The sequence below is a fragment of the Fusarium odoratissimum genome (genome assembly GCF_000260195.1).
Source record: "Fusarium odoratissimum NRRL 54006 unplaced genomic scaffold supercont1.13, whole genome shotgun sequence".
Classification (NCBI taxonomy): Eukaryota; Fungi; Ascomycota; class Sordariomycetes; order Hypocreales; family Nectriaceae; genus Fusarium; species Fusarium odoratissimum.
The window spans coordinates 322,083-347,411 of NW_022158699.1; the positions used below are offsets into that span (position 1 = coordinate 322,083).

General features: G+C 47.6%; 9 protein-coding genes across 11 annotated transcripts; 3 read left to right on the plus strand and 6 right to left on the minus strand.

Annotated features, from left to right (window-relative positions):
- Positions 1-2: 2 nt before the first annotated feature.
- FOIG_08499 (uncharacterized protein) lies at positions 3-2,029 on the minus strand. The gene has a single exon (XM_031208538.1). The coding sequence runs from the start codon at positions 1,977-1,979 to the stop codon at positions 60-62; it is 1,920 nt and encodes a 639-aa protein (XP_031061544.1). The 5' UTR covers positions 1,980-2,029; the 3' UTR covers positions 3-59.
- A 406-nt stretch (positions 2,030-2,435) lies between these two features.
- FOIG_08500 (uncharacterized protein) lies at positions 2,436-6,533 on the minus strand. The gene is made up of 3 exons (XM_031208539.1): positions 6,261-6,533; positions 2,988-6,211; positions 2,436-2,929 (listed from the first exon to the last, which is right to left on the minus strand). Exons 1-3 carry the CDS (start codon positions 6,472-6,474, stop codon positions 2,507-2,509), a joined length of 3,861 nt encoding a protein of 1,286 aa, XP_031061545.1. The 5' UTR covers positions 6,475-6,533; the 3' UTR covers positions 2,436-2,506.
- A 315-nt stretch (positions 6,534-6,848) lies between these two features.
- FOIG_08501 (uncharacterized protein) lies at positions 6,849-8,062 on the minus strand. Its single transcript, XM_031208540.1, has 5 exons — positions 7,890-8,062; positions 7,558-7,842; positions 7,291-7,506; positions 7,129-7,239; positions 6,849-7,079 (listed from the first exon to the last, which is right to left on the minus strand). The coding sequence occupies exons 1-5, from the start codon at positions 7,990-7,992 to the stop codon at positions 6,949-6,951; spliced, it is 846 nt and encodes a 281-aa protein (XP_031061546.1). The 5' UTR covers positions 7,993-8,062; the 3' UTR covers positions 6,849-6,948.
- A 314-nt stretch (positions 8,063-8,376) lies between these two features.
- Positions 8,377-10,119, plus strand: FOIG_08502 (uncharacterized protein). Its single transcript, XM_031208541.1, has 4 exons — positions 8,377-8,648; positions 8,694-9,197; positions 9,251-9,453; positions 9,504-10,119. The coding sequence occupies exons 1-4, from the start codon at positions 8,391-8,393 to the stop codon at positions 10,066-10,068; spliced, it is 1,530 nt and encodes a 509-aa protein (XP_031061547.1). The 5' UTR covers positions 8,377-8,390; the 3' UTR covers positions 10,069-10,119.
- Positions 10,120-13,246: 3,127 nt separating this feature from the next.
- Positions 13,247-14,712, minus strand: FOIG_08503 (uncharacterized protein). 3 transcript variants are annotated; one of them, XM_031208543.1, is made up of 3 exons: positions 14,141-14,712; positions 13,970-14,090; positions 13,247-13,918 (listed from the first exon to the last, which is right to left on the minus strand). In XM_031208543.1, exons 1-3 carry the CDS (start codon positions 14,444-14,446, stop codon positions 13,365-13,367), a joined length of 981 nt encoding a protein of 326 aa, XP_031061549.1. In that variant the 5' UTR covers positions 14,447-14,712; the 3' UTR covers positions 13,247-13,364. The 3 variants fall into 3 exon arrangements, with proteins under 3 accessions (XP_031061549.1, XP_031061550.1, XP_031061548.1); XM_031208544.1 differs by having other exon boundaries at positions 13,970-14,712; XM_031208542.1 differs by having other exon boundaries at positions 13,247-14,090; positions 14,141-14,570.
- Positions 14,713-16,804: 2,092 nt separating this feature from the next.
- Positions 16,805-18,326, plus strand: FOIG_08504 (uncharacterized protein; the record flags this gene model as incomplete). Its single annotated transcript, XM_031208545.1, has 1 exon — positions 16,805-18,326. The coding sequence occupies one exon, from the start codon at positions 16,805-16,807 to the stop codon at positions 18,254-18,256; it is 1,452 nt and encodes a 483-aa protein (XP_031061551.1). The 3' UTR covers positions 18,257-18,326.
- Positions 18,327-18,354: 28 nt separating this feature from the next.
- On the minus strand, positions 18,355-19,308 carry FOIG_08505 (uncharacterized protein). The gene is made up of 2 exons (XM_031208546.1): positions 19,094-19,308; positions 18,355-19,044 (listed from the first exon to the last, which is right to left on the minus strand). The coding sequence occupies exons 1-2, from the start codon at positions 19,265-19,267 to the stop codon at positions 18,469-18,471; spliced, it is 750 nt and encodes a 249-aa protein (XP_031061552.1). The 5' UTR covers positions 19,268-19,308; the 3' UTR covers positions 18,355-18,468.
- Positions 19,309-20,173: 865 nt separating this feature from the next.
- Positions 20,174-22,399, minus strand: FOIG_08506 (uncharacterized protein). Its single transcript, XM_031208547.1, has one exon. The coding sequence runs from the start codon at positions 22,063-22,065 to the stop codon at positions 20,383-20,385; it is 1,683 nt and encodes a 560-aa protein (XP_031061553.1). The 5' UTR covers positions 22,066-22,399; the 3' UTR covers positions 20,174-20,382.
- A 722-nt stretch (positions 22,400-23,121) lies between these two features.
- Positions 23,122-24,984, plus strand: FOIG_08507 (uncharacterized protein). The gene has a single exon (XM_031208548.1). It carries the CDS (start codon positions 23,176-23,178, stop codon positions 24,886-24,888), a length of 1,713 nt encoding a protein of 570 aa, XP_031061554.1. The 5' UTR covers positions 23,122-23,175; the 3' UTR covers positions 24,889-24,984.
- Positions 24,985-25,329: the final 345 nt, after the last annotated feature.

Sequence of the window (25,329 nt, forward strand, 5' to 3'; positions counted from 1 at the left end):
ATTGTATATAAAACATAATTTATTGTTTATTAGCTCGAATATAAAGATGAAGCACCAGATCAATCGTCAGCCTCTTCGTCAGATGAATCTTGGCCATAATGCTGCAAGATCCCCCTCGATGCCTTGTCTTCCCTATCTGGTTGTAAGCGTAACTCTTCCATCATCTGCTCTCTATCAAAGATAATCTGCGTGAGCCCAACAAAACGATGTTCGCGACCTTTGGCTGTTATCCTAGGGTTACTCGCTATCTTCTGCACCGTAACCAGCGTGTCGCCGTCAAATTCAACGTCAGGAAAGGTAGAGAAATCAACGGCTTCCAAATCTGCATCTTCCGTTGGTGACCAGTTCGGAATGACCTTGCTTCTAGGCTCAAAGATCATTCTTCCTTCTTTCCTGTTATCCTTTTGTGCAATATTTGTCAAGAAGATAGCAACGAATCTGGGAGGCTTTGATCCTCTCTTCTTAAACACAACCACTGCAGCGTATATGTCCGCTTTGCCTTTTCCAAGCAGCTCGCTCTCGTCCGCCTGATGGCTGCTCCTGCGAATCCGGCGTGGCATTATCAATGGTAGTAAAGGGGGTGTCTCCGATGCCCATGCGGTATCAGACTCATGGTCGCTGGGGAAGATACCGTATAGACGATAGTCTGCGGTTCCTCGGGGGAAGCAGAGGAGAAACGGACTTCCAGCTTCACGAGGCTGCCACGATGGGACTGATAGGATGGTCGCATATGGCTTCTTCACCAGAATGCTTCTTTGCATCGCTGTTGATACTGTGTCCACGTGATCGGAAGGTTCTTCTGAATCGGCTGATGTATGCTCGTCTTCTTTGGAGAGAAGCTGCTCTTCTTCGTGAAACATTATACTGTCCTTCCGAGCCATTTTTACCGGGAAAAAGGTTTGAGGCCAGATCAATCGTAGGTACCTCTGCGACTCACCAGTTCCCTTCCGAAGGAGTGGTATCCATATTCGTGATACATAACGCGTTGTCGTGGTACTCGTAGACTCAATATCCCAACAGTCAAGCACGCCAAATACGAAATGAGGAACCAAAGTAGGCACAATGGGCAGAGTGATCTGCAGTCCGGTGTTGGTCAGATGAAATGAGTAGGAATGATCTCCTGGTGTGTAATGCCTCTGCAGCTGCGGTGAGCTGCTAACAACCACGGACTGAGAGTCGGAGAACTCCCAAGGCGAGCGAGGGAGAAAATCGACATATTGCAGTCGGGATGCAAAGAAGCTATGATCTGCATATTTGTGGATGATCTCTCCAAGTAGTCTGGTGAAAGCTTCAAAGCCTTCGCCGTATACCAGCGGCATGGAGATATCGAAGAGTCCGAGGAGAGAGTAGGCCTGATCCTCAATACGTGTCGTTGAGCGACTTGATGCCCATGCCATTCTCTGTGCAACACTGTATCTCCGCAGTGGGTGGGCCTTGGAGAGCCTTCCCTTGAGGAGACAAGACCAAGGAATACCCGTGATCTCGGTGATGCAAGGTGCCAGCTCAGACTTTGTCGCTATCAGAGTCCAGTTGCTGGAGAAGAAACTTACATTCGGCGGTGCAATTAGTTCCTGAAGAGTCCAGCCTCTTGTGAACCATCTTGCATTCCTAAACGCACTATCCGCCTTTGTGCATTCATCCAAAGTCATGGCGGGGACATCCTCGAGGTATACGTAGCAGACAGCAGATCTTCGGTACCATCTGAACATGGAATTAATAGCTTCAGATAGCTCCGCAGAGCTACTCTTGTCGATACAATTGGTGTCTACCCAAACGTGGCTCAATTGGTCCTTGGCAGCTTGAGCGCAAGCCCAGACGATCTTCTGAAACCCGGGCTTGAAGCGGCGGTTCTTGCGATCGGCCCAGTCTTGTAGTGAGACTTCACCGTCGCCCCAGGTATGCGATAGAATAGCATATTCGGGAATGGACACGTCAAAGAATTCTTCCACCTCGAGGGTCGTGGTATTGATAAGTCGCATTTTACGTCCAAGATGGCTGAAATATTAAGAATTGAAAGGTGAGATATTATTATTGTCCTCAGTAGATAAGTCGACCCGTGACCCATCGCGCAGCCTTATGATCGACCGAAATCAGCCCGTTTGTGGCTCAGCGTCGGATCTGTTGAGATTTCAGCCTGTTTGATTGGTGCTGTGAACACAGCCGCTAGGCTTAGACGGCAACGGCACAACATCATCAACCTACCCTACGCTTAATAGATAGGGTCTTTCGATTTCATCTTCCAGTTACACAATATCTGATTATTTCTCACTATTACAACCCTGAAACTATAAAAGAAATATAGTTTTTAAGTTGACATGCCTCTCTGGGAGGCTCCATAGATGGTTAGTTTTTCTACTAAGTAGTAGGATCATTACCAAACGACTCACCATAACTAGATAAGAGGCCCAAAAGTGAGATTCTGCTAGGACGTCAAGGGAGGCAAATGTATATATGACTTTGATTCGATAACTATAACCTCATTGCAAGATAATGCATCTTTCACCCTTTAAGTAAAAGCCTTATGAAAGTTATTAAACCCTGGGTCAACCTCCTCATCATCTGGCGTTCCATAGCCGCCTCCTCCAGGCGTATTGATCTGGATATACTCTCCAGGCACAAGATGCACAATCGCCTTGCCACCTAGATTAATTGCTTCCATCTCATGCTGCTCATTGAACTTAAAAGCAAGGTTTTCGCCCTTTTGGCCTCCATAGCCCCCAGCCATTCCGTACGGTCTGTACACCCGTCGATCACTCAGGATACTGAACTTGAGATTTGCGCGCGCTTCGATCTCGCGAATGATGCCATCGCCACCACGCCAGCGACCTTTCCCGCCGCTGCCCTCTCGGATGCCATATCTTCGTACAAGGACGGCAGTACGCTTTTCTATCACCTCACTATCGGTTTGACGGGTGTTCGTGGAATGGACCTAAATGTGGTGAGTGAATGATTCAGAATGAACGCGAAGGGGGCAAAGCACAACTTACGTGCACCCCGCTCGCACCGTTGTAGCCCTCACCAGCACCGACCCCTCCGCCAATCGACTCTCCATAATTCCACCCTGGTTCAGTCTTACCCGTCACTGGATTCTTGCCCCCCATGCCCCAACCGAGAGCATTTGCACAACCCTGACTTGCGCCAAAGCGACCGAAAGCACGGAGGACTAGGTCGATTACTCGCTGACTTGCCAGTGTTGAGCCACAGATGGCCACAGTCGGAGTGGGGTTGAGGATAGAGCCCACGGGCACGCGAATATCGCAAGGTGCTAAGCAGCCTTCGTTTAGGGGGATCTCAACATTGACCAAGCATCTGATGCTGTAGATGATCGCCGAGTGGGTGATAGAAATTGGACAGTTATAATTTCCCCACATCTGGGGACCTGAGCCAGCGAAGTTATATATAGCACTACCTGTGTCTTTGTCGATACTGATCCTGACTTTCATGACAGTGCCATCGTCCAGGTAATCTGTCGCTGATAGAGGACCCGGATGCTCATAAGCCAGTTTCTTAAAGAACTCTCGTACTGCAAGCTCTGCATTATCTTGGATACCCGTCATGTACTTGTGCACCACCTCTAGCGAGTACTCGTTGCAGAGCTTCTGAAGGAGGGTTATACCGCGCTGGTTAGCTGACGTCTGTGCTTTGAGGTCTGAAATATTGTCTTGAATACGGCGTGTTGCGCTGCAGCCAGGATAAGCACCGACTTTCTCAAACGCGGCCCGGACTTCACTTTCAAGAAACTCGCCACTGCTGACGATCTTCATGGATGGTACTATTATACCCTCCTCCCATAGAGACCGTGACTCGGGCATCATACTCGTGATACCCATACCGCCGATATCGGTATGGTGACCTCGAGACGCAACGTAGAATGCTATCTGATCTCCCACGAAAACAGGTGTAACCACTGTTAAGTCCGGTAAATGGGTTCCACCCCAAGAAGGATGATTCGTTAGAAGAACGTCGCCAGGTTTAAGCTTTCCGCTCCAGTGGCGATGCTGGGCCTGGACAGCAAATTGCATGCTTCCGAGATGGATGGGGATATGGGGAGCGTTGGCGACAAGTTTGCCCTCGGGTGAAAAGATGGCGCAGGAAAAGTCGAGTCGTTCTTTGATGCTGCTTGAGATAGATGTTCGTTGGAGGGTGTTGCCCATTTGCTCAGCGATGGCCATGAAGCGATGGGCGAAGACGGATAGTTGAATGGGACTCAGGGTGTCTTTCGATGTAGATAAGGTCCGTGAAATAGAACACTTGAGTGATTGTTCTTCAGAAGCTATCTTTTCCAGCACAACATAGTTGACTAGAATATGTGCCTGGAAGAGAGGTTCAACAATTATTGTCTGTGTCTCGTCGATTATAATTGCTGGGCCGTTGATAAGACTTCCCTCAGGGATATCATCCAGCTTGAAGACTCTCGTCTCCTGCCATGAGCCATCAAGGTATACTCTTTGCCTCACAGCAGTGTCGGAGAACAACTTTTGCTTACTTGAAGCCATCTCTTTGCATGCTGACGTCTCATGACTCGGTGCACCAGTGCTTCCTGAGCCTCGAACCTTGACAGATTCGATGATAATAGGCCTATTCATAGAAAAGGCAAATTCGCGTAGATGCAGAGCTGTAAAGGCAGCATCATAGTCGCCATCAGCGGGTTTAGAGATGGAAAGATTTGTATCAGTGCCAAAATACTTCAACACAAGTGCCTCGTCAAAAACCAAGCTTTCCTCTGAAGCTTTTTGGGACACCAACTCCTTAGTCACCTTGTCCTTCAGTGTTAGCAAGAGGCTTTCTACCCCTTTCATGGCTTTTATGTCGAGCTCGGCTGCGAATGGCTCGAACATCTCATACTGAAGCTCCGCATGCGCGATACCATGAGCTGAGAGCAGCGATGAAAGTTTGTGTATGATCACGCGCTTGATGCCAAGCTTATCAGCAATAGCACAAGCATGCTGGCCACCTGCACCACCAAAGCTCACGAGATTGTGGCTCTCAGGAGCGTAGCCTCTAGCCTCGGTTGCGTATCGGATCGGTCGACTCATTGTCTCGTTGGCTATGTTCAAGAACCCTGAAGCTACCTCCTCGCGTGTAAGATCCTGAGACGTCTGCCGGTTGAAGTCTTGAGTAATTTTCTCAAACTTGCTAGCCACGATTTCTGTGTCTATTTCTTGATCTCCAGACTCTCCAAAGATGGCAGGGAACGACGAAAGTACGAGCCGTCCGAGGAACAGATTGGCATCGGTAACGGTCAGAGGACCTCCCTTTCTATAGCATGAAGGCCCCGGGTGCGCTCCAGCAGACTCTGGGCCAACGGATAAGAACCCGTTACGGGCAAACAAGATTGATCCACCTCCTGCAGCTACAGTTGCAATATTAAGCATGGACAGGTTGATAGTTCGCCCAGCGATGGATGTCTGTTGGAGAAAGTCGTATTTCCCGTCATATCTCGACACATCAGTGCTTGTACCACCCATGTCGAATCCAATAACAGGTGTCCCCTCATCAACGTCGAAACATTTCGCTGTCCCCACAACACCGCCAGCTGGTCCGCTTAACAGTGCCTCGTTTCCTCGAAACTTATCGGCCTGCTTGAGCCCACCGTCAGAGCACATAAACTCTACCCTCTGGGGAGGGATCTTGAAGCCTGCTTGGAAATTGTTGATGTATCGTCTGATGATGGGGTATAAGTAGGCTTCCGAACAAGTAGAGTTGCTCCTTCTGAGGAAATTGATCGCTGGGCTGGTCTCAGACGAGATAGTGACGAATTGAAAACCGACCTTCTTTGCGATTCGGGCTACCATCTTCTCGTGGTCTGGAAAGATATAGGCATGCATGAAGCATACTGCGAGCGATGTGTAGCCTTGTTCCAGTAGGGCCTCGAGCTGTTGTCGTACGACTTTCTCATCAGGTCTCTTGAGAATCCGGATGACTTCAGCGCTTGGAGTTTTGACCAAGTTCGCATCGTTCTCGATGTTGACTGTTTTTTGCTTGTGAGGGTTCAGATCATAGTCTTCTATGGTGACTCTCTCATCAATCTCGATAACACTAGAGTGTAGGGCGGTTGGCTTGCGTATCTCAAGGTTGAACAATTCAGGACGAGACTGATCTCCAATAATGCAAACATCTTTGAAGCCTTTGGTAGTTGCAAAAGCAAAATTCTCGCCATTGCCCGTGAGGAGAGAATTCGTCGCAACCGTGGTACCGATACGGCATGATGCTGCGATATTTATCAGCCACGAAAGAAATAATTTGGCAACTAAATCCACCTATTCTTGAAGCATCAAGCTTCTCACCGACAGGAATGGTCTTTCCTTCATACTTCTCTAATACTCTTCGAATTGCCTCGGCTGGTGCATCTGGATAGTTGGATGGGTCCTCTGATAAAAGCTTGAAGATGAAAGGGTCGTTTCCATCAGCGCCTGTAGCGATCACATCACAAAATGTGCCGCCCCTATCGATTGAAACGCGAATGTCGCCCATGATGTCCAATACGATTTCTCGAACTTGCTACATAAGCACATAATGCCATCTGATGCTGGTTTTGAATCATTGATTGAAGCGATAGCTTTGGACAAGCCCATTATTCCCGCTATGGCGCAATTGGGATCTACAACAATGATCGGCATGGCCCCGACATATTCCTCCTGATCGAGGAATTTTCTTGGTATCGCCTCGACTCCGAACTGGCTTTCGCCGATCAGTTTGGCCTTTTCCTTGTCACGCTATCAGCATCACTAAATCGATGATTTTACTTGCATGCTATCTTATCTTATGGAGGCCACTGCTTCATGCTGGAATCTGTTAATTCTATACTCTCCAACACACGGCAAAGGTTTCAACATCGTCAAGCTACGCATGATCAGAAAGGAAGCATTTATTCATCATTTAATGTCTAAGCAATATCTAGGCCACCCAAAATCATCGATCATCAGAGCTCCGTTCATTAGAGTAATCCTATGATTCTAAAAACTCCCTGATCTTGGAAATTACCAAGTCTGTTTTCTCAATATGCACGCTATGGTTTGCGCCGGGAACCACGAGCAATTCCGCATTATCAATCCGATCAGCAATTAATCTCGAGTTATCTGGGCCTGTTAACATATAAGCATCCAGTAAGTCAACGGAGAGACCTACCTGGTGGACAAATCCAGTCCTGTTCGCCAACAATGACCAAAGTCTTGGCCATGATACTACCCAATTGGTCGACGTAATCAAAGTACTTTTCTTTCTGGGAATAAAGATCGTCTGCCTACCATCAGTGCTATACTATAGCATACGTTGGTGCATATGCCTTACTGTGTGACTCTGCGACATAAACCGTATCACGGCAAGACCTCAAGCCGGCATTTGCATCATAATCTTCTCGATACAGGGGCATCATAGCAAAATGAACCAGCTTGAAATCTTCGTCGTCGTCATATGCGCCAAAGACCTTGTCTCGCAGCATATCTTTTGAGAAGCTGGGTACTTTGCTGATTCTTGCTTCGAGGGTCTTGATGGCGCCCGCTTCATCTAGGGTCGGTGTAAGAATAAGGGTTCGAACTAAACAGTTATGAGACCTACGGTGATGCGAGGCTGCAGTCCCTCGTAGAATCAAGTGTGAAACTTTGAGGGGATAAATGATGGCATATTCCTGCGCGAGAAAGCCCCCGAAACTTCCACCGCAGATAATAACCTTCTCATCGGGTCCTGAGAAATGCTGTCGCACACCTTCAATATCATCGACGATCTGTTTGAAAGTGTAAGGTTTGGTACGGGAACTTTGGCCGTGCCCCCGAAAGTCAAAGGAAAGCACACGGATCATATCATTGAGACGGCTGTATACTTTGTAGTCAGACCTATGGTCACCTGCTATTATTAGACGTATACTCTCAGTCCAAACTATCAAAACATACCCATTCCTCTTCCGCCGTGAAGAGTAATCATTAGCGGCGCATCTTTTGGTCCGCTCAGCTCGTAAGCGAGCTGTGCTCCGTTTACTGTGATGAATTCAACCATTTTACCCGCATCGAAGAGTTGTTGAAGTTCAACAACGGCAAGACATGACTACCAGCGGAAATGCCTCCCTCAACGCCAGGGTGATGGAAGCGATCCAAGGCCACCGAGGATGATCCGAGCCTGAGCAACTGGTCCGGTTCACCGATCTTCACCAGGCGGGATTTCCCCGACAGGGAACCAAGTTGCCTCTTTGAGTAATGATTGCGGCCTCAGTGCGCGAATAACACAGGGTTCGCCGAAGCACGCAATTGACTATCTAATGGCAAATGGTTTGGTACATCCAACTTGACGTTACATAGGTAAAGTACTGAAATACCACTGCTCCCATGAGGGTTACTTTCATATCACTTCTGCGTCCTTCTTCAGCATTCACGACCGCTTCACCGTCAATCGCCACAATGGCTAGTCATGCAGTGGGCGACAATGCCATCAGTGCAGCACCCTTAGCCGCTACTGTTGATGCCAAGAATCGTGCTTCGATTACTTCTAGCCCTGCAGCTGCAAGTTTGAAAAACGACACTATTGCTACAGTGGCCAGCAATAGAAGATGGTTCAGCTGGCATGAGCCTGGGACGTCACCAGAGGAAAAGAAGCTTATTTTCAAGCTTGATTGGTTCATGCTGAGTTTTGCATGTCTGATGTTTTTTATCAAGCAGGTAGGTACTATGCTACCGGCGCTTACACTATGCTAATTCATGCAGCTTGATCAAAACAATATTTCCAATGCTTATGTGTCAGGAATGGCGGATGAACTCGGCTTCGGTCCTGGAAACGAACTCTCCTGGATGAATACCTATTTCTCCATCGGCACAATCTTGGGTGGTCTCGTCTCCAACTTGATCATCACCGTCTTGCGTCCTCGAATCTGGCTCTCAAGCTGCCTCATAACCTGGTCCGTCTTCGTCCTGGCTCTGTTTAAGTGTAACCACGCCTATCAATTCTATGTTCTTCGGTTTTTCATCGGTGTATTTGAGTCCGCTGCTTGGCCTGGCGTTATGTACTGCTTGGGTTCCTGGTATCGCAAGAGTGAGCTAGCACGTCGAAGTGGGCTTTTTGTAATGAGCGGTGTTATCGGCCAGATGTTCTCTGGATATCTGCAAGCTGCTCTATTTACTGGTATGCATGGCAAAGGAGGGATGTCCGCTTGGCGATGGTTGTTCATTTTCGATTTCATCCTCGCTATCCCAGTTGCGGCCTATGGATTTGTGAGTACTTTTTGTTCACTTTGTCACATCTCTTTGCTGACAAGATGGTTAAGATCACTTTCCCTGATACTCCACATACCACAAGAGCCTTCTATTTTAACGAATGGGAAAGAGAAAGGTCCCGCCAGCGTATCGAAGAGGAGGGCCGCAAGCCCGTGGGAAAGATGGACTGGAGTGTTATACGTCGAATATTTGGCTCTTGGCAGGTGTATGCGTTTACGGCAGCATACTCTTTCTGGACTTTGACATGTGGAAGGTAAGCTGATGCCTAACTTTCTGGCAAATTCGGCCTCTAACGGGGAGCAGTTACGTGATGCAGTATTTTGGGATCTACCTGAAAAAGACTGGTTGGTATACGGTACCTGAGATCAACAACATCCCAACTTGTATCGGTGCTGTCAACTTTGTGGTCATGGTATCAACAGGCTACATCGCCGATAAGCTCGGTGGGCGTGCTCTAGTCTGTGGTGTTGTAGGATGCTGGATGATTCTCAACTACTCCATCCTCACCGCGTGGGACGTTCCTCACAAGCTACGAATGGCGGCTTTCATCATGCACGGCTGCTACGGATGCTTCACACCTCTGATCGCAGGCTGGGCCAACGAGGCTTGTGGCGGCGACCAGCAGAAGCGTGCATTTGTACTGAGCTTCATGGTTTCTGTTGGTTCTGCGGTGGTTATTCCCTTCCAGCAGATCCAGATGGCATCTGGTGAAGCTCCTGAGTTTGCAAAGACGCATGGATGGGGAAGTGCACTGGCCTGGGTTGTGGCGCTGACACTGTGGACTGGTGCCGGTTTACCCTTGGTGCAGAGATGGAGGCAGAAGGAGGTTGTAGTGAGTAATCGAGAGGATGAGGTGACTGAGGTCTAGGTACTCTTCTATAGTTTCATGCCTTAATATCGAAGTCCAGATAAAGAGTCCAACTCCACATCCATGGTGCGGGCCAATGGAGCATCGTCGGCAAAGACAACCTTTCTACTACAGAATTTATTGCCGTCACCACCTTCACTCTCGTTCCGGTTTCTCAACGCGCTCGCTTGCCATCGCATCGAAGGAAGATCTTTATCCTGACGACTGAGACTGACGGCATTGCAAAGCCCTCGGGCCCCAGGGCTATGAACAATATCTATAATATCCATCGCCAAAGGCGCAAGTGCGGTATCACGGACTGTTTTCGTCTTCGTCGTCATGCTCGCACCAAAAACGAGAATTGCTGAGATCGTAAGAGTGGCGTTCATCCCCAGCCAAATTTAGAGCTTGATCCTGTCTGCTGCGATGTAAACTACAGGCTCCGAGGCTCTGAAAGATATAGGTTCGGTTTCGTTCTATAATCTCTTCATCAATGCACTCCAGGATGCGTGGTAGCCCAAAGTCAGCATGCCCGCCACATAAGCATCTGAATTGGGACTTATCCAGGGTTGACTGAAGTTCTGCAAGAAAGTATACTTCAAGCTTTCGGATGTAAAATCCAGAGCCAGACTAGCCAGCCAGTCATTTCCAAAAGCCCCGTCATTTCGTGTCACAGAGCAGGTAGCGTATGATTGCGACGTAGTGTCAGAAGAGACAACCTCACAGTCTCTTGCCCGGTACATGCTGCTATGGCTACTTCCGCAAACATGTAACAGTCGTAGTATACAATCTCCTTGTCTCCATTTATTATTTGAACCTGATGCTGACCAAAGGCGGGGAGTTTTCCGAACTGTTTTGTTGTTGTACGGCATCTATCTCTTTCGCTGATGCTGGAGTCAGGCGGAAGAGGACCATCAAAGGGCTCGACTCCGGGAAGTTGGACTATAACCAATTTAGTACCATAGAAGATACTTGCGTTTACAGGTGATTTGCCCTAGGGGTCTATTTCTAATCTATAATAATAGATATTATACTAACTAGTCTAATCTAAACTAGCTTTCTAATATTAAAATATTTAATAATATTTATATAAATTAATTAATTATTACTTAATATATTAATTTATTATATATTAGCTAGGAAACAAGAGAATAGAAGGTTAATATAACTACTAGTTAATATATATTTACTTATATTAAAATATCTTTTTAGATAAATGTAGTCTGGCTTAAATGCGTAGATGGGCTTATTTGCTATTATTGCCGCAGCACTAATTACCGCTGTTGCCCGCGTGTCATCGTATAGGATGGCCGGCCAATCTGTATGAGGACCGATCTCCCCGATCAAAGCTGGGGTCGCTATATCGAGTAGCGTGATACCAGGTATCCACGAGAGCGAAGACGACGCGAGTGGCGCTGCGAAGCTATGAGGCCACATCAGAATGATGACGGCTGTTGCCCAGAGAGACCAACGCAGCAACGTCTCTGTTTTTACTGCTGGGATGATGGGACACGTAGGCTGAGGAGACGGGTTAGCTCTACAAGCGTTACACCGCGCTTCTCGAGAAAGGATGAAGATTATCCCCCAAGCAAGCAGTGCAGAACCAGTGCCAGCAACAAGTCTGAGTGAAACAAGTGCCAGGGATAGCAGGCCTGTAACCTGTGCCTGATATAGTCGAGAATGGAAGGTGAATACAGTTGAACCGGATCCGATTTTGAAATGGCGGCCGTCTATCTTTATGACCAGCACCATGATGCCGATGGCTAGTCCGATGTGAATGAGGAAGATATACCACGATTTGCAGTCATTCCATAGACCGCGGTCATCTGAGCGGATGAAACATTGCCTAGAGGCGGGCTGTTCCGTTTCACCAACGATGTTGTAGACTGCAACAGAATTACTCGTACTGGGCGCCATGAATGATGTGCTGATAAGGGTAGTGTTTCTTATGCAGAGAAGGGAAAAGAGAGCGCGCAATATGTAAGAGATAGTGTTGAAGCCTATATACCATACACCAGGATAAAGGTACGGACAATTCTAAAAAGAGGTCAATACTCCCATTTCAGTTGAGATTATAACTCTTGTTGAGGAGTGTATTGTTCACAATATCTTGAAATGAAACTAAGTTTATCAATGTATTGATATTCAACAAGATCCAGCAGAGCCGCATAAATCAAGCGGGGTATGGACAACACAGATTCAATGGACTTCTAGCTCGTCTTGACTGTTCACGCAACTCGAAAGTCCCTATGCTTATCTTGGCGTAAGGCTGTATGGTCCCAATAACTTTTTATCTACCGACCTACCGCGCACCGTATATTTAGCAGCCAGTTGATAGCAACCAACATTGGAGTGGGGTATTAATAGATCATCGTCCTTTAATTGCATTACCTCGCATGTGCATCCCTGCACTGAAACTCTTTATGACCATTTCATGTACATACGTCCATCTTCTGCTTTGGCAGTCAATATTCGAGGCATTTCCTCTAGTCGCGTTTACGACCAGAAAGCAGATAAGATCAACTAAAAGACCAATTCCTTATTACTTAAAATGCTTATCACTAGTCAAACTAAACGATGTCTTTGTATTTGGATGAATTCTACGGAGTGCAGCATACAAGATCCAGGGACCATGAGAGCTGGAATAACCTACACTAACTGCTGAGCTCTACCAACCGTCTTAATGCCGACGCCTTAGGTAATCATTCCAGATCCTTAAAATTGGTAAGGAAAAGACTTGGCGGGGGTGACTCCGTGGAGATGTCTCGACTGGTGTGGAGAAACATGGTCTCCCCGCGGAGATGCAAAACTCTGTTCCTGACAATGTCATCCACGCCATGACATGACAGCTCGTTCTGATCTGATGTAAAACCATTCGATTCTACCTCGTAGAAGACTTCAAGAGCTGCTGATTTCATCGGGCCGTTATTGAATTGAGGCGCTGGCTGAAATGTACGCCAGCATGGCTTCACCTCTCACCGAGACGTGTGCCATGCGGTATTATCAGGTGAAGCAATATTGTTTATGGTCACCGGGCATTTCCGCTTGGTACGAGGCTCTGGCCATGAGCGCTGGGAATAATAGGAGATGGACTGTCGCGATATCCGTAGCTAGTGAGCCCGCCACTCCCGCGCCTAGAGCTTTTTGACCCATGCAGGACAAGACTTGGGAATCCCCATTGAGTTTAGTCGCTTGGAGAGAAGCTGATGGCAAAAGCATGTGGCCAATGGTGTAAATTCATGTCTAATTAAGTAGCGGTACTCTATATCTAAAGAATCATAACAATTTTCGTATCTATCATTCCACCTCCGAATGTCCTATTTCGCGAGAACACTGGCCGGCACTGAAACAGGCGCTGACTCGATCCTACTCTCCTCATCGGTGACGGTGCTCTTGTTTCTGTTGGCAAGGAAGTGCATGTGCATGTGAGAGTCCACATGGGGACCCTGGTACTCAACACCATCAATCTTAACAGGGTCCTCGTCAAACAAGTACATGTACCAGTAGTACACGCCGACAAACATGCCACCGCCAATAATGTTGCCAATCGTAGCTGGGATCATGCCCTTCCAGATGTACAGTCCAACAGTAAGATCAGGTGTCTTGAGCCAAATGGCGAGAGACATGTAGAACATATTGGCGACAACGTGTTCGAGGCCGAGGACAACGAAAGCAAAGATGGGCCACCACATGCCGATGACCTTGGAGGCGAGATCCTTGGCTTGGATGCCGAGGAATACGGCGAGGCAGACGAGCCAGTTGCAGCCGATTGCTTTGAGGAAGATTTGATGAACTTGGGGAGAGATTTGTTTCTTGCTGGCGAATGAAATGACGACTTCTTTGTAGGGTGATGCATCAAAGACTCCGCCATCTAAGAGAATGTTAATTGCGACCTTAGCACTGAGTGGGTGCCATGACTTACATCCCATAATGATGGACATGACAAATAGCGATCCTGCAAGATTGCCGAAAAAGCAAAGGAACCAGTGTAGCAGCATCTTTCGGATCGGAAGCCGACCTTGAAGGACAGCAGTTAAGGTAAACTGATACCTCATCAGCCATAATGCAATAATAAAGTATCAAGCTAGCTTACCATAGTAGTTGCAGTAAACAAGTCCGCGCCTGTAAGCACAACAAGCACTAGGCCCAAAGGGAAAACACCAGCGCCAAAAAGCTTTACCAAACCGGGCGCGTTCTCAGTGTACCAGGGGGCTGTCATGGCACATAGCGAGACGCCACAGCCAAAGCCAAGAAGGCATCCCGCGGAGACAGCAGAGAGGAAGACCTTGTCGGGACGCATGTTGCCTCTCTTGACGCCAGAACGGGAAACAAGCTCGATTGTTTCTTGGGGCGTGTAAGCCGCCAGGTTGGAGATGCTAACCACAAGAGGGTTGCTCATGATGAATTGATGTAACGTGAAGTTGTTGTTGTATACAATTGAAGAATTGGCTTGAGTGTTTGATAGAAGATGAGGCACTGCGAGCTTTTTATTCAGTCTTGATAAACACTATGCAAGCTTATCGCAGACTCAAGTCCGTTGTAGGCCCTGCCCTATCATGCCAAGTTCAAGCCAAGTCAGGAGAGTTATGGATTCTTATCAGCATGAGATCATAGACTATCGGACTGATGGTGAGATGGTTTTCGCTGTAGACGAGAGATCCAAGCCCTAGCAAAGAAAAGGACTCAGTGCTAGGCCCGGCGATCTCGGCCAGTCTCTCCACCATCAGAGCATGTTGGGAATGGAAAATCCAGCTGTTTCAGGGCTATTGACTTCTCGGCAGTGAGTGCTAAGACTACAGCGGTATAGCATAAACAATTCTTGGCTATCCGGTCCTATCACACTGTTGTTAAACAGGCTTGCATCCACTATCTGCTTCTCCTCCTCGGTGGCCTGACTTGTAGGATAGTTTATTAGCCTCATGACCCCTGTAGCGTACCGAAATTAACCACCGATGCGCTGGAATGGGGGGCAGAGCCGCAGAACCCCCCACTGCTCTATTTAGAACTTAATCTTTAGGTACCGTCCCGGCGGGCTCCGGTCATTGGGTCGAGATTTCTCACCTAAGAGAAAAGGGCGGAAGTGATGGAACGATTTATGTTCACCTTGGGCTGACCGACCTACACCGCCCCAGCAAGGTCAAGGTCAATTCAGCAGGGCCAATTACAGCATTTCAATTACCGAATCTCGCGGCAATAATTCATGTCCCAGCCAAACCTGCGCCTTTGCGCGCTAATCCTGGCAGCCAGTCCAGGGTCTATCTGCACCTTGTTTGCATACTGCAAAGTTACCATACAATTAAACATGTCAAGTTAATTAGTCGCGCATCCCACGCCGCATATGCCTATTTAATGTTGAAATGACGCATCGGCGGCCGCATATGCCTATTTAATGTTGAAATGACGCATCGGCGGCCGCATATAATGTTGAGGTTTTGATGCTTGCGGCCAATGTCGCGTCGTGGTTCTGGTCGTTTTGCGGGCCGCTGACGCCGCAGGTCAGGTCATTTTTCGAGATCGGAAGAAAAGATGGGGTTCAGCGGCCGTTGGAAACTGCGGGTTATGCATCTCCGGAAATGGTGGAGGTACAGGGTAACGCTGTTATCTAGGATGATCTCTGGGGCTTTGTGATATTTGACAAAAGAATATCATATCGATGTGTAATGCCTCGGCGGTATGATGTCTTGTCAAGATGTTATGAAATGTGGCGGGAATTCCAGCTGCAGATATTGTGAGTGGGAAAATTGGGGTTTGTGCATAACTCAATTACCTCGATTTCACACTGTTAGTTTTTGTATTCCGACTATTTTTTTTATTAGCATTGATACTATAGCGATTGGTCAGGCATTGTGGTGCAACGTCTAAGTTGTCAGCTAGATGTATTATTTGTAGTTGAGACCTGTGGCTGGGAGCTTATATTCACAACGCAGAACTTTAGTGCTTTAACCATTTACATTCTCGACTCTGCAACCATCTCATTTTCCAGCATTTTCCTTATCTCAACTATCATATTCTAATCTCTTTTGATTGACCCCCGATAAGCGTCACAGATGTCTGCAGTCCGAGTCAATATCTGCCGCCCTTGGCCTGCCTTGATCTTGACCTCATGAGCTCTGGTAAATAAAGGGGAGATTATTCTATCTGTTAGAAACTTAATTGCGAGCGGGGTTGCAATAGTGGCTGATGTTATGGAAAGCAATGCCATGTTATTTGCCATATGTATAAGGTTTGTAGAATTAAATTCAGCTTCCTATTTATTCTCTACCTCTGATAGTGAGTAGCCTCAAGTAGTTGTAATATGTTTGCGGATAGAGGATCAAGAGGGCTTAGCAGTCATGTGGATGAAGTTCTCGTGGCCATTGTCAAAATCCATTTCGAGGCAAACCCAATAACTCAAGGCGGATCCTGTTTCAAGATTTCAAGGAAACAAGGCGCTTCCTGGAACATTGTCAATCGGCTTTTCGAGTAGGTCAGCTCGACCCCTCAGAGACAAAACTGTATCGCGATTACAGTTCAAGTGAACTACCAAGTATCACAGCAAATCAGCAGGAAACTCTTGGACGCGCACATGCCCTAATTCGAAAGCATTAACGTGAATGATACTATATAATTGAGTTTTCCCCCTCACTGTCCCCTCGGTCGGGAGGATTTCATTCACAGGTTTTCCCTAATGCAGCAATAACCTCGCCCGATCGTCTATCCAAGTTCAACACAGCGAGTACTGCAAACAACGATACTGAACTCCCCAACGGGGGACAAAATGCGCTGGTACAGCCTCTACGCGGAGGCTCGACTGGATATACTCGATTTTGTCGCCAATTCCACTATCCATGAGAAAGGCTCCATCGCAAGATACGCCTGCGTATCTCGAGAATGGCAGGATTGGTTCGAGATATTCACATTCAAGCGCGTGGAAATCTCACCCTCCGATATCATGCCATTCATAACCGCTTTCCTGAATCTTCGCCGTCGAAAGTACCTCCAATGCATTGGCGTGAGACCCAATCTGCCGATTCATAAACACAATCGGGATCCGTTTCTTGATCGTGACAAATTTGTAAACATACATCAGCAAATACAAGCTCTCGCACAGAAGCCCCCTACGTTATACGGCAATTATCCTTTGCTGAAACAGCAAGAGGAGGAAAACAACTATGCCTTCACTATCATCTTGCGGGGTTTGTTCATAGAGCTTTTCCAGTGGAGAGTGGAGGACTGTCATCACGAGGGTATCGAGTTGGAGATCATTGCCGACTGCGAAAGTCATTGGCAGAAGACAGCGGGAGAATACCGGGAACTTAATTCTCCTAGCGGCACTGGCCATGGGAACTTTTATAACAGTCTCTCAAGTGAGCTTCAGATCTTTCATGCCCCTCCGTATCATGGACATCAAGTGCTGCACGATGGCGAGTTGGATTTTCACTTCTGGCTTAAGCCAGACGTGCCTTTCGGAGGGGAGTTGGGTCCCAAGGTCGACGTCATCTCAGGCCTATCGATCCTCCGAAGAACTGTTCGTCATTTCGATCCTGAAGCAATCGCCCATATCATAAGCCTGCTTCCGCGTCTCAGGGCACTCCGATGGGAGGTCAGACCTCATGCACATTGGGAAGCCGAGCATAAGTTTCATCATCATCTGCGGTCGCTTCTATTCGCCTTACCCCCGGCTATGGACAAGGTCAAAATCCAACAGCAGCCCACGTCAAAACCACTGAATAGTCCAGGGCCCTCTGAATACCTTCCAGGTCTAGGCCCACGTCTGATCCTATCATGTCCATACCTTACCAACATATACATGGACATCAGTGTCGACGTTGCCAAATTCTTTGGCATGCGTCATCGTTTGCAAAATATTCAATATGCCTGCATACGAACTAACCAGGCATTACTCGACGAACTTCCCAACACCTCGAATCAGCTCTTTGGCTGGATTGGCAAGGCGGTATCTACAATGCCAAAGCTCAGGGCTCTATGTGTTTTTAACATAAATGACACTGTAGCTTGCGTGATCAACTGCCACGTGGAGCGTGAGAGTTTCAAAGTCGTTGTCCACTGCAGTTGGCCATTCGATGTCAGAGATGATACTAAGGCCCGCTGGCGAAAGGCCGGGGGACATCAGCCTGACGAGTCTGTTCGGTTGGTACTAGAAGATTCGTACGACACGGTTAAACATGAGATTATGTTGCAACAGCAGTGGCATAGTAGTCTGTGCTGAATATGCTTAGTTTGCGCGGTTTGTTCGAATTCTTGATTGGAATATCGGACCAGGAGATGACGGCTTGCGAGAAAACGCAGAGGCAACATCATGTATTCAAAGAATTAGGTAGCTACTAAGTGAGGGGGAAAAGACAGACTACTTCATGAGACCACCAAGTTCAACCTACAATCTTCTAAGCTTATCAATGTTCTGCCATCATGATTCAGGCTCTAGATCTTCCATTCACTTAATTTAAGTTTCCATTTATTAGCCCTCAAAAGTTCGTACTGACGGCCGTCAAGCCCTGTCCCTATAGCATACTGCATCAGGGTTACTCCTTCGTAGCCCTTGACACACTCCATACAAGCAGACTGATCCGGAGATACACTCTTTGTAAATCCTTGTTTCTGAAAGAATCCCACATAATAATTATCAGCATACACCAATAGATGCGTGACTGATGAAGTAGCCTTGATATGGTGTTTGAGATGGTCCATGAGAGCGGCACCATAGCCTTTCACCTGCTCAGCAGATGATACGGCGCAAAAGACGATCTGCGCGACATGGCGTGCCTGAAGCTGCCGGATTGTTATACCGCCAATGAACCCTCCAGTTTTCTTGACGATGGTGATAGAAAGACAAGAAGGATCGTAAACGAGCCGTGAGATGTAGTCTTTTGGCATTTCGGGAAGCTGAAACTGGAAAAGGCGCTTGAGACAATCAAGAGCTACCATACTATCTGTAGCCCCATCGTTGTGGATAACTCGAAAATCTATCTCGCTGTTTCGCATTGCGATGACAGCGGGCTAAGGTATTGTCAGGCTCCTCCCTATCCATCGGATCGGCGCATCTCACCTTGTTGGGCAAAGGAGATCCGCGAACTGCATCATGATATCGAGCATCTAATTCTTCCGTCTGATTTTGACAAGCTTCTGAGCCTTGTGCATCGGCTGCCATGTCTTCTTTTTTCGAAGCTGAACTCACAGGAACGATTGATCTTCTAGGAGACGGGTACTCTTCGCTACTCATGTCCAATCATCGACGACGGTTTTTGAATTCCGACATGAAAAAGGAACAGAACTAAGTAAGACGGAGTCTAGAAGAGAACTGTTGAAATATTGGTCAGAAACTAGCAAGCACCTGACCAAACATGTGACCATACAGAGTAGTTGGTTGACTAAAGGTACATGAACCTGCCTAAGGTTGCCTAAATTGTTGCATAAATCTACCTAAGCCTGTTTAAATCTATCTCGATTTCTCTTAGCTTGCCTCAAATTATCCAAACTATTAATCCCTATCGACTCCACTGTACAGCGAAGTCCCATCTACAGCCCTTATCATAGACATCATATTCCCAGCACGCGACAAAGCATAAAACAAACCGGCATAATATGGATCAGTACCATCTCCAGTACCAGAAACATGCGTTCCAAACTTCCTAATTGCCTTCAACCACTCTTCAGCCCAGCAACGGAGAATATGACCCTTGACATCAATACTCTCAACAATCACCCAGCCAAGACAAAAGACCTGCCCACTCGCCAGTGTCACGCTGCACGAACTGGGCGAGCCATATTACAAACTTTCCGACATCAGACATGAGGGTAAACCATAACTGCCCCTCGAGGGCGAAGACAGAGGGGAAGGTGACGGCGTTGTACCAAATATGTTCGCCTGTTGCAACGGCAACTTTAAGCAGTGAAGAAGGCAGTGCCGGCTTTGGTGAGGATCCATAAGTCGAACTCTATGAATGCACATGATACAGCTAAGCAGTTGGCTCATGCGTTGAATGGACAAGGGAAATTTATTTTTCCTGGTGGGGGGATTTTGATATGAAGGATCTGTAATAATGGGGACGTGCAGATTGGGTTGTCATACAGACAAGGGAAAGAAAAGTAGGCCCAAAGCTCAGATATGAATGATGTATAAAGAGATCTAATTGCATTAGGGTTAAGTACATTGACGTTGCGTCACGAAACTAAGCAAGCTTGGAAATTTTATGTCAATTTGTAGTCATTTATCCTATCCAAGACTTATCCCAGGCTAACCATGTCCAGATCATTATTATTGTGCCTGTGCTATCCGACCCCTTCCATTCTAAGGTATCATGAGTGTTTATTTACTCGTACAGCAATCTATTCGAATCACCACCGGCGAACAATAGCGCGACGTCCCGGATATGTAGGCGCCACTGTAGCATTCTTACCCGACACTCCACCAGAGGGTAGAAGAACAGGGATGTCAGGATGCTGTAGGGCTTCTGCTTCAGCGATAGGCATCTCGCCTGCACCCTCATGAGGTTCCGCAGGCTGAGGTGCGGTGGGATGCTCAGCTGCAGGAGCCTCGTGAGCCATTGTTGCTATTGGCGCAGCAGGGTGTTCGGCAGCAGGTGCTTCGTGGCCCATTGTCGCGACTGGTGCTGCTGGGTGCTCAACAACGACGGACGTCTCATGAGCTGGTGGCGCTGGTGCTGGTGCAGCGGGATGTTCGACAACAACTGGTGTTTCGTGAGCTGGAGGCGCTGCGGGATGCTCAGCTACGACAGTCTCGTGAGGCGCTGCAACCTCTTCTGCTGGTTTGTGTTCAGGGACCTCCACGACAACTGTCTCGTGCGGTGGTGCTTCATGGGCTGGTGCTTCATGCTCAGGCTGCTCAATGACGACAACGGGATGTTCTTGCGGAGCCTCAACAGGATGAGCGGTAGGTTGAGCAGCGACGTGCTCAGTGACTGTCTGGATGACAGTGACATGAACTGGCTTCTCGACCTCGACAGTGTGAACAACCTCAACGGGCTTCTCAACCTCAACAGTATGGATCTGCTGAACTGGCTTCTCAACGACTTGAGTATGCACCACTGTGACGGGTACCTCAACGTTGACAGGCTTCTCGACTTCAACCACTGAAGTATGGACAACTGTGTTCTCAACCACGGATGTATGAATGACAGTCACGGGCTTCTCAACGGGTACTTCAACAGGTTGAGTGTGAATGACTGTAACTGGTACCTGAACTGGCACCTCGACTGGCTGGGTGTGGATCACTGTGACGAGCTTCTCGACCTCCACTGGCTGTGTATGGATGACGGTCACAGGTTGCTCAATTGTCTGGTGCACGACAGAAGTCTCAACGACTGTCACAGGTTTCTCAACCTCGACTGGTACGGTGTGAACGACAGTGACTGGCTGCTCAATGGTCTGATGAACAACTGAAGTTTCGACCACCGTGACAGACTTCTCGACTTCGACTGGTTGGGTATGGATGACTGTAACGGGCTGCTCGATGGTCTGGTGTACTACAGATGTCTCGACAACTGTAACTGGTTGTTCAATCGTTTGGTGGACAGTTTCAACAACTGTGACTGGCTTTTCGACCTCGACTTCGACGGGCTGGGTGTGAATGACTGTAACAGGCTGCTCAATTGTCTGGTGAACAACAGAAGTCTCAACCACGGTCACGGGTTGCTCGATCGTTTGGTGAACCGTCTCGATGACTGTAACGGGCTTCTCGACTTCTTGGTGGACGATTGAAGTCTCGATAACTGTGACTGGTTTCTCAACAGGCACATGCTGAACCTCCGTCACAGTCGCATGTACCGTCTCGGTTTGGTGCACAACCTCAGTCACATGAACAGTCTCGTGAACCGTCTCATGGACTACCTCCCCAGGTATCGTCACGTGCACAGTCTCATGGACTGTCTCATGAACAGTGACTGGCTCGCATGCCACGGGTGCAGCCTCCTCGGCAGGAGGATTTCTTCGAAAGAACGACGGAGAAGCAGTCGCCAGACCGGCAAAGGCGGAAGCAGAAATGATTGTTGAAAAGTGCATGGCAGGCCACTTCAACCCCGGACAACTGTATTAAGGATAAGCGATTAGGAAGGAAAGTCGACTCCGCGATACCAGATCGCGTGGGAGATATAAAAAATGAACGGCAGGTAATAAATTAAAAGAAACAAACGACAAAAAAGAATCGAATGGGGACGATCACAAAACACGCTCCAGGCGGAAATAGAGCAAGAAAATAAAAAAGAGAGTGAAAGGGATGAAAAGATAGAAAAGGCTAAAAGCGCGGGAAAAGCGAGGTTTTTCTTCGTCTTGGCCTTGATGTTTTGGCGTCGCATTCCTTCCAGGAACATGAGACGTGGCTGCTGTTCGGCCGCTGTTGAATCCGCCCCAAATGTCATGATTTTGTTTTTCTCGCGCCTCGTTCCCAGCTCGGAAAGTTGGCACGCCGCAGGGAGCGGTGTTTGGAGGAGGCATCTTGGCGATGTGCACTTGTCTCGGCAGTGATTCAGCTCCCCCTGGCCGATATCAAGCATAATAGAGTAGTGTTGGGTTGACCGTTAAGCTTAAGAGGCATAACGTTAAGTCAGATAACCTTAGAGCCTTGACCCCCTGTTGTGAAACAGTCGCATTGGGGCTCATAGCGGGCTTGGCGACCTCCTGGCCGATGTTTCCCTGCAGCGGAAGACCTTGGTCCCGGCCTTGGAGACCCCGTTTCTTCGTTTCAGCCTTGTTACCACATTTTATCTACGAGATTGAGAAGAAATGACTGATGTTATACGAACTTGGGATGAGTTGGCTTCTTCACCAGCGTTTTGGGTTAGCTGTCAAGGTCTCATCTTGACTATCCTGAAACAAAACCCCGCCAAGTCTTGTATCACGGATCTTGCGGCAGGAGACTCGTCAATTCACGTAAGATAAATAGTCTTGGGAATTCCTTGCGAAGGATGTTTTCTTTTTTTTTTTTTTTGGTGAACTGTTCGTAGAACTGCAGTTCTTGCGAGTCTGGACTGGAGAAGTTAACATGAGTTGTTATCTTATCTTCAGTCTTGTCTTATCGTGATCCCGCGGTTCAGGCTATCCTTGGCAAGAAGTGCGGCTGAGAGAGGCATGGGATTTCAGCTTCAGTACCATGCTTACTCTTGCGATAATTAAATGTCCCTAATACTTCGTAATCATCATCCATCACCAGAATTTCACAAAGGTCTGGTGCTCCACTGCGCGAATCTTTTGTATACATCCTGGCACATAATTGCTCGTAAACAACCACGACGGGTTCTCAGCATGACTAGCCAGCATCCCTTGGTACAGACGCCTTCTGACCGATTAAGTCACCTCTCCGGAATCCCACTTGATATGATCCTCCAACATCTCGATCTTACATCATTCACCAATTTACGTCTTACCTCACGCCAGCTATCCACCAGTACCATCTCTTCTCATTTCTTCAGATCCGCCAAGACCGATCTATCTCTGAGTAGTCTACAATCTCTTGCAAATAGAGTCTCTCATCCTCAGCTGGGACCCGTACTGATAGAGCTCACTGTTGTTTCAACGCTCTTTGATACCCAGCCAGCTGAGGCTACTGTGCAAACTAGAAAGAAATGGTCTGGATTCGACAAGGACGAACTGCGGCGTGATACAGAGAATTATCGCCAACGCGTCGAAAATCTGCGCGAGAGGAACGTGGCTTGTACTGAAGACGAAGTACAAAAGGCGCAGCAAGATCTTGAATGGATACGGACAAGAATCCAACAAGATACAAACACGGACGTCAACCAGGTCACTGACTTGCTGTCCAGCATCTTTGAAATTGCTGCCAATCTTCGGGCTATCAATCTAGATGCCTGTATCATCGCAGGTCATACCAAGACCTGCCGACCAGCTGAACATTATCGATGGTATCGATCCGCCAACCAGAACTCAAGTTGGCCTTCAATCTGGACCGCAGCATCTCAAACCTTCCGCCTCGTCACCTCAGCCATATCCCGCAGCAGGATTCAGCTTGAAAAGCTCCAGATCTTTCCCGACACGCCATTATGCAGTGTGCAGCTGAGACATGTTGAAGATCATTTGAGAACGCTGGGCTCGGCTGGTTTCGCAGCTGCTTGCAAAAGCATCAAATCTTTCGGGCTGAGCTTCTCAACGCATATACTCATCGAAGCACCGCCCACCCAGGGAGAGTGTCTTTTTCGTCATGCTTTTGCAGCAAAGTCTCCCTACAAGCTCAATCAGCATCTTGAGTCTGATGCGGAAGATTTCACTGGCGCAGCAACAATTCTTACATATATGCCCAATCTCACGTCCCTGGATCTTCATCTTCATCATTTAGATCATCTCGTTCTTCCAAAATACACCAAGGTCTTTTCTCATATTAGCCAGAACATTAGACTCAGCCGTTTGAGGGAACTTTCTTTGCGAGGTCTTCCCCTGCGACCAGACGACCTCATCCTCTTCTTAACAAACCAACCCACTATTACAAAGCTGTCTCTTGATGGCATTCTCCTAGTGGGCGGATTATGGTCAACCGTGTTCTCATGCATCGAGGCTATGCCTGCCTTGGAGAGTCTTCACCTCAGCTCCCTTAGTACGGAATACCACCATATAACGAATCTCGACCCAGTAGAGCGCACTGTCGAAGTTGACTTGCAGGACAGAGAGAAGTGGGTTACTTGCGGAGATGGATATATCCTGCACACTCGAGGTGTGTGCAGAGAGGAGATTCGGCAAGGGCTGGATTTTAGGCCTCAGTCGGGACCTCGAAACATCTGGCGTGATGATACGTGGGCGTACTTTGACCGTATTCAGTACGAGTTCGGGCCTCCTTCGCGTGTATGGGAGTGGGAACCATTGACCGAGAATATGTAGCATGCGTTGTTAATGCAGTAGGAGGGAGAAGACTTACCCTAAGCAAATAATAAACAATTTATTATCTATCTCAGAGTAGGCAGACTTAATATAAAGATTAAAGAAATTAATTCTAGGATTATTAGGTAATTATTATATTAGGTAAAATAGTTTATAGAATGTACAATTGATACTAGGCGTTTCTGCTCGATGCTGCTCAATATTTGACAAAGATTGAAACCTTTTTATAAGTAGATTGCTGGCAGCATATCAAAAGCTCAACGCGACTACTTCTTCCCTATTAGTGAATGAATACTTGTTGGCTACAAGTTTAAGCTTCAGGCGAATCTCGGGGGATATATAAATTTAAAGAAAATTTCTGAGGGCTCGAATATGCCATTGAACTTGGCATCGATGCAATTTTGTGTCGATGTCAAACAGTCCTGGCGCAGCCCGGATATT

What these genes read in the sequence shown, in the direction of transcription:
- FOIG_08499 (XM_031208538.1), bottom strand. Translation starts at nt 1,979, where the DNA reads ATGCGACTTATCAATACCACGACCCTCGAGGTGGAAGAATTCTTTGAC.
- FOIG_08500 (XM_031208539.1), bottom strand. Translation starts at nt 6,474, where the DNA reads ATGGGCGACATTCGCGTTTCAATCGATAGGGGCGGCACATTTTGTGAT. An exon ending in GCTTGATGCTTCAAGAATAG is followed by an intron (nt 6,212 to 6,260) that starts GTGGATTTAGTT and finishes TAAATATCGCAG; the next exon opens with CATCATGCCGTATCGGTACC. An exon ending in ACGGTGCGAGCGGGGTGCAC is followed by an intron (nt 2,930 to 2,987) that starts GTAAGTTGTGCT and finishes CACCACATTTAG; the next exon opens with GTCCATTCCACGAACACCCG.
- FOIG_08501 (XM_031208540.1), bottom strand. Translation starts at nt 7,992, where the DNA reads ATGGTTGAATTCATCACAGTAAACGGAGCACAGCTCGCTTACGAGCTG. An exon ending in TCACGGCGGAAGAGGAATGG is followed by an intron (nt 7,843 to 7,889) that starts GTATGTTTTGAT and finishes TAATAATAGCAG; the next exon opens with GTGACCATAGGTCTGACTAC. An exon ending in TTATGTCGCAGAGTCACACA is followed by an intron (nt 7,240 to 7,290) that starts GTAAGGCATATG and finishes GATGGTAGGCAG; the next exon opens with ACGATCTTTATTCCCAGAAA.
- FOIG_08502 (XM_031208541.1), top strand. Translation starts at nt 8,391, where the DNA reads ATGGCTAGTCATGCAGTGGGCGACAATGCCATCAGTGCAGCACCCTTA. An exon ending in TGATGTTTTTTATCAAGCAG is followed by an intron (nt 8,649 to 8,693) that starts GTAGGTACTATG and finishes TAATTCATGCAG; the next exon opens with CTTGATCAAAACAATATTTC. An exon ending in CAGTTGCGGCCTATGGATTT is followed by an intron (nt 9,198 to 9,250) that starts GTGAGTACTTTT and finishes AAGATGGTTAAG; the next exon opens with ATCACTTTCCCTGATACTCC.
- FOIG_08503 (XM_031208542.1), bottom strand. Translation starts at nt 14,446, where the DNA reads ATGAGCAACCCTCTTGTGGTTAGCATCTCCAACCTGGCGGCTTACACG. An exon ending in TGTTTACTGCAACTACTATG is followed by an intron (nt 14,091 to 14,140) that starts GTAAGCTAGCTT and finishes ATGAGGTATCAG; the next exon opens with TTTACCTTAACTGCTGTCCT.
- FOIG_08505 (XM_031208546.1), bottom strand. Translation starts at nt 19,267, where the DNA reads ATGAGTAGCGAAGAGTACCCGTCTCCTAGAAGATCAATCGTTCCTGTG. An exon ending in GATCTCCTTTGCCCAACAAG is followed by an intron (nt 19,045 to 19,093) that starts GTGAGATGCGCC and finishes ACAATACCTTAG; the next exon opens with CCCGCTGTCATCGCAATGCG.
- FOIG_08506 (XM_031208547.1), bottom strand. Translation starts at nt 22,065, where the DNA reads ATGCACTTTTCAACAATCATTTCTGCTTCCGCCTTTGCCGGTCTGGCG.
- FOIG_08507 (XM_031208548.1), top strand. Translation starts at nt 23,176, where the DNA reads ATGTCCCTAATACTTCGTAATCATCATCCATCACCAGAATTTCACAAA.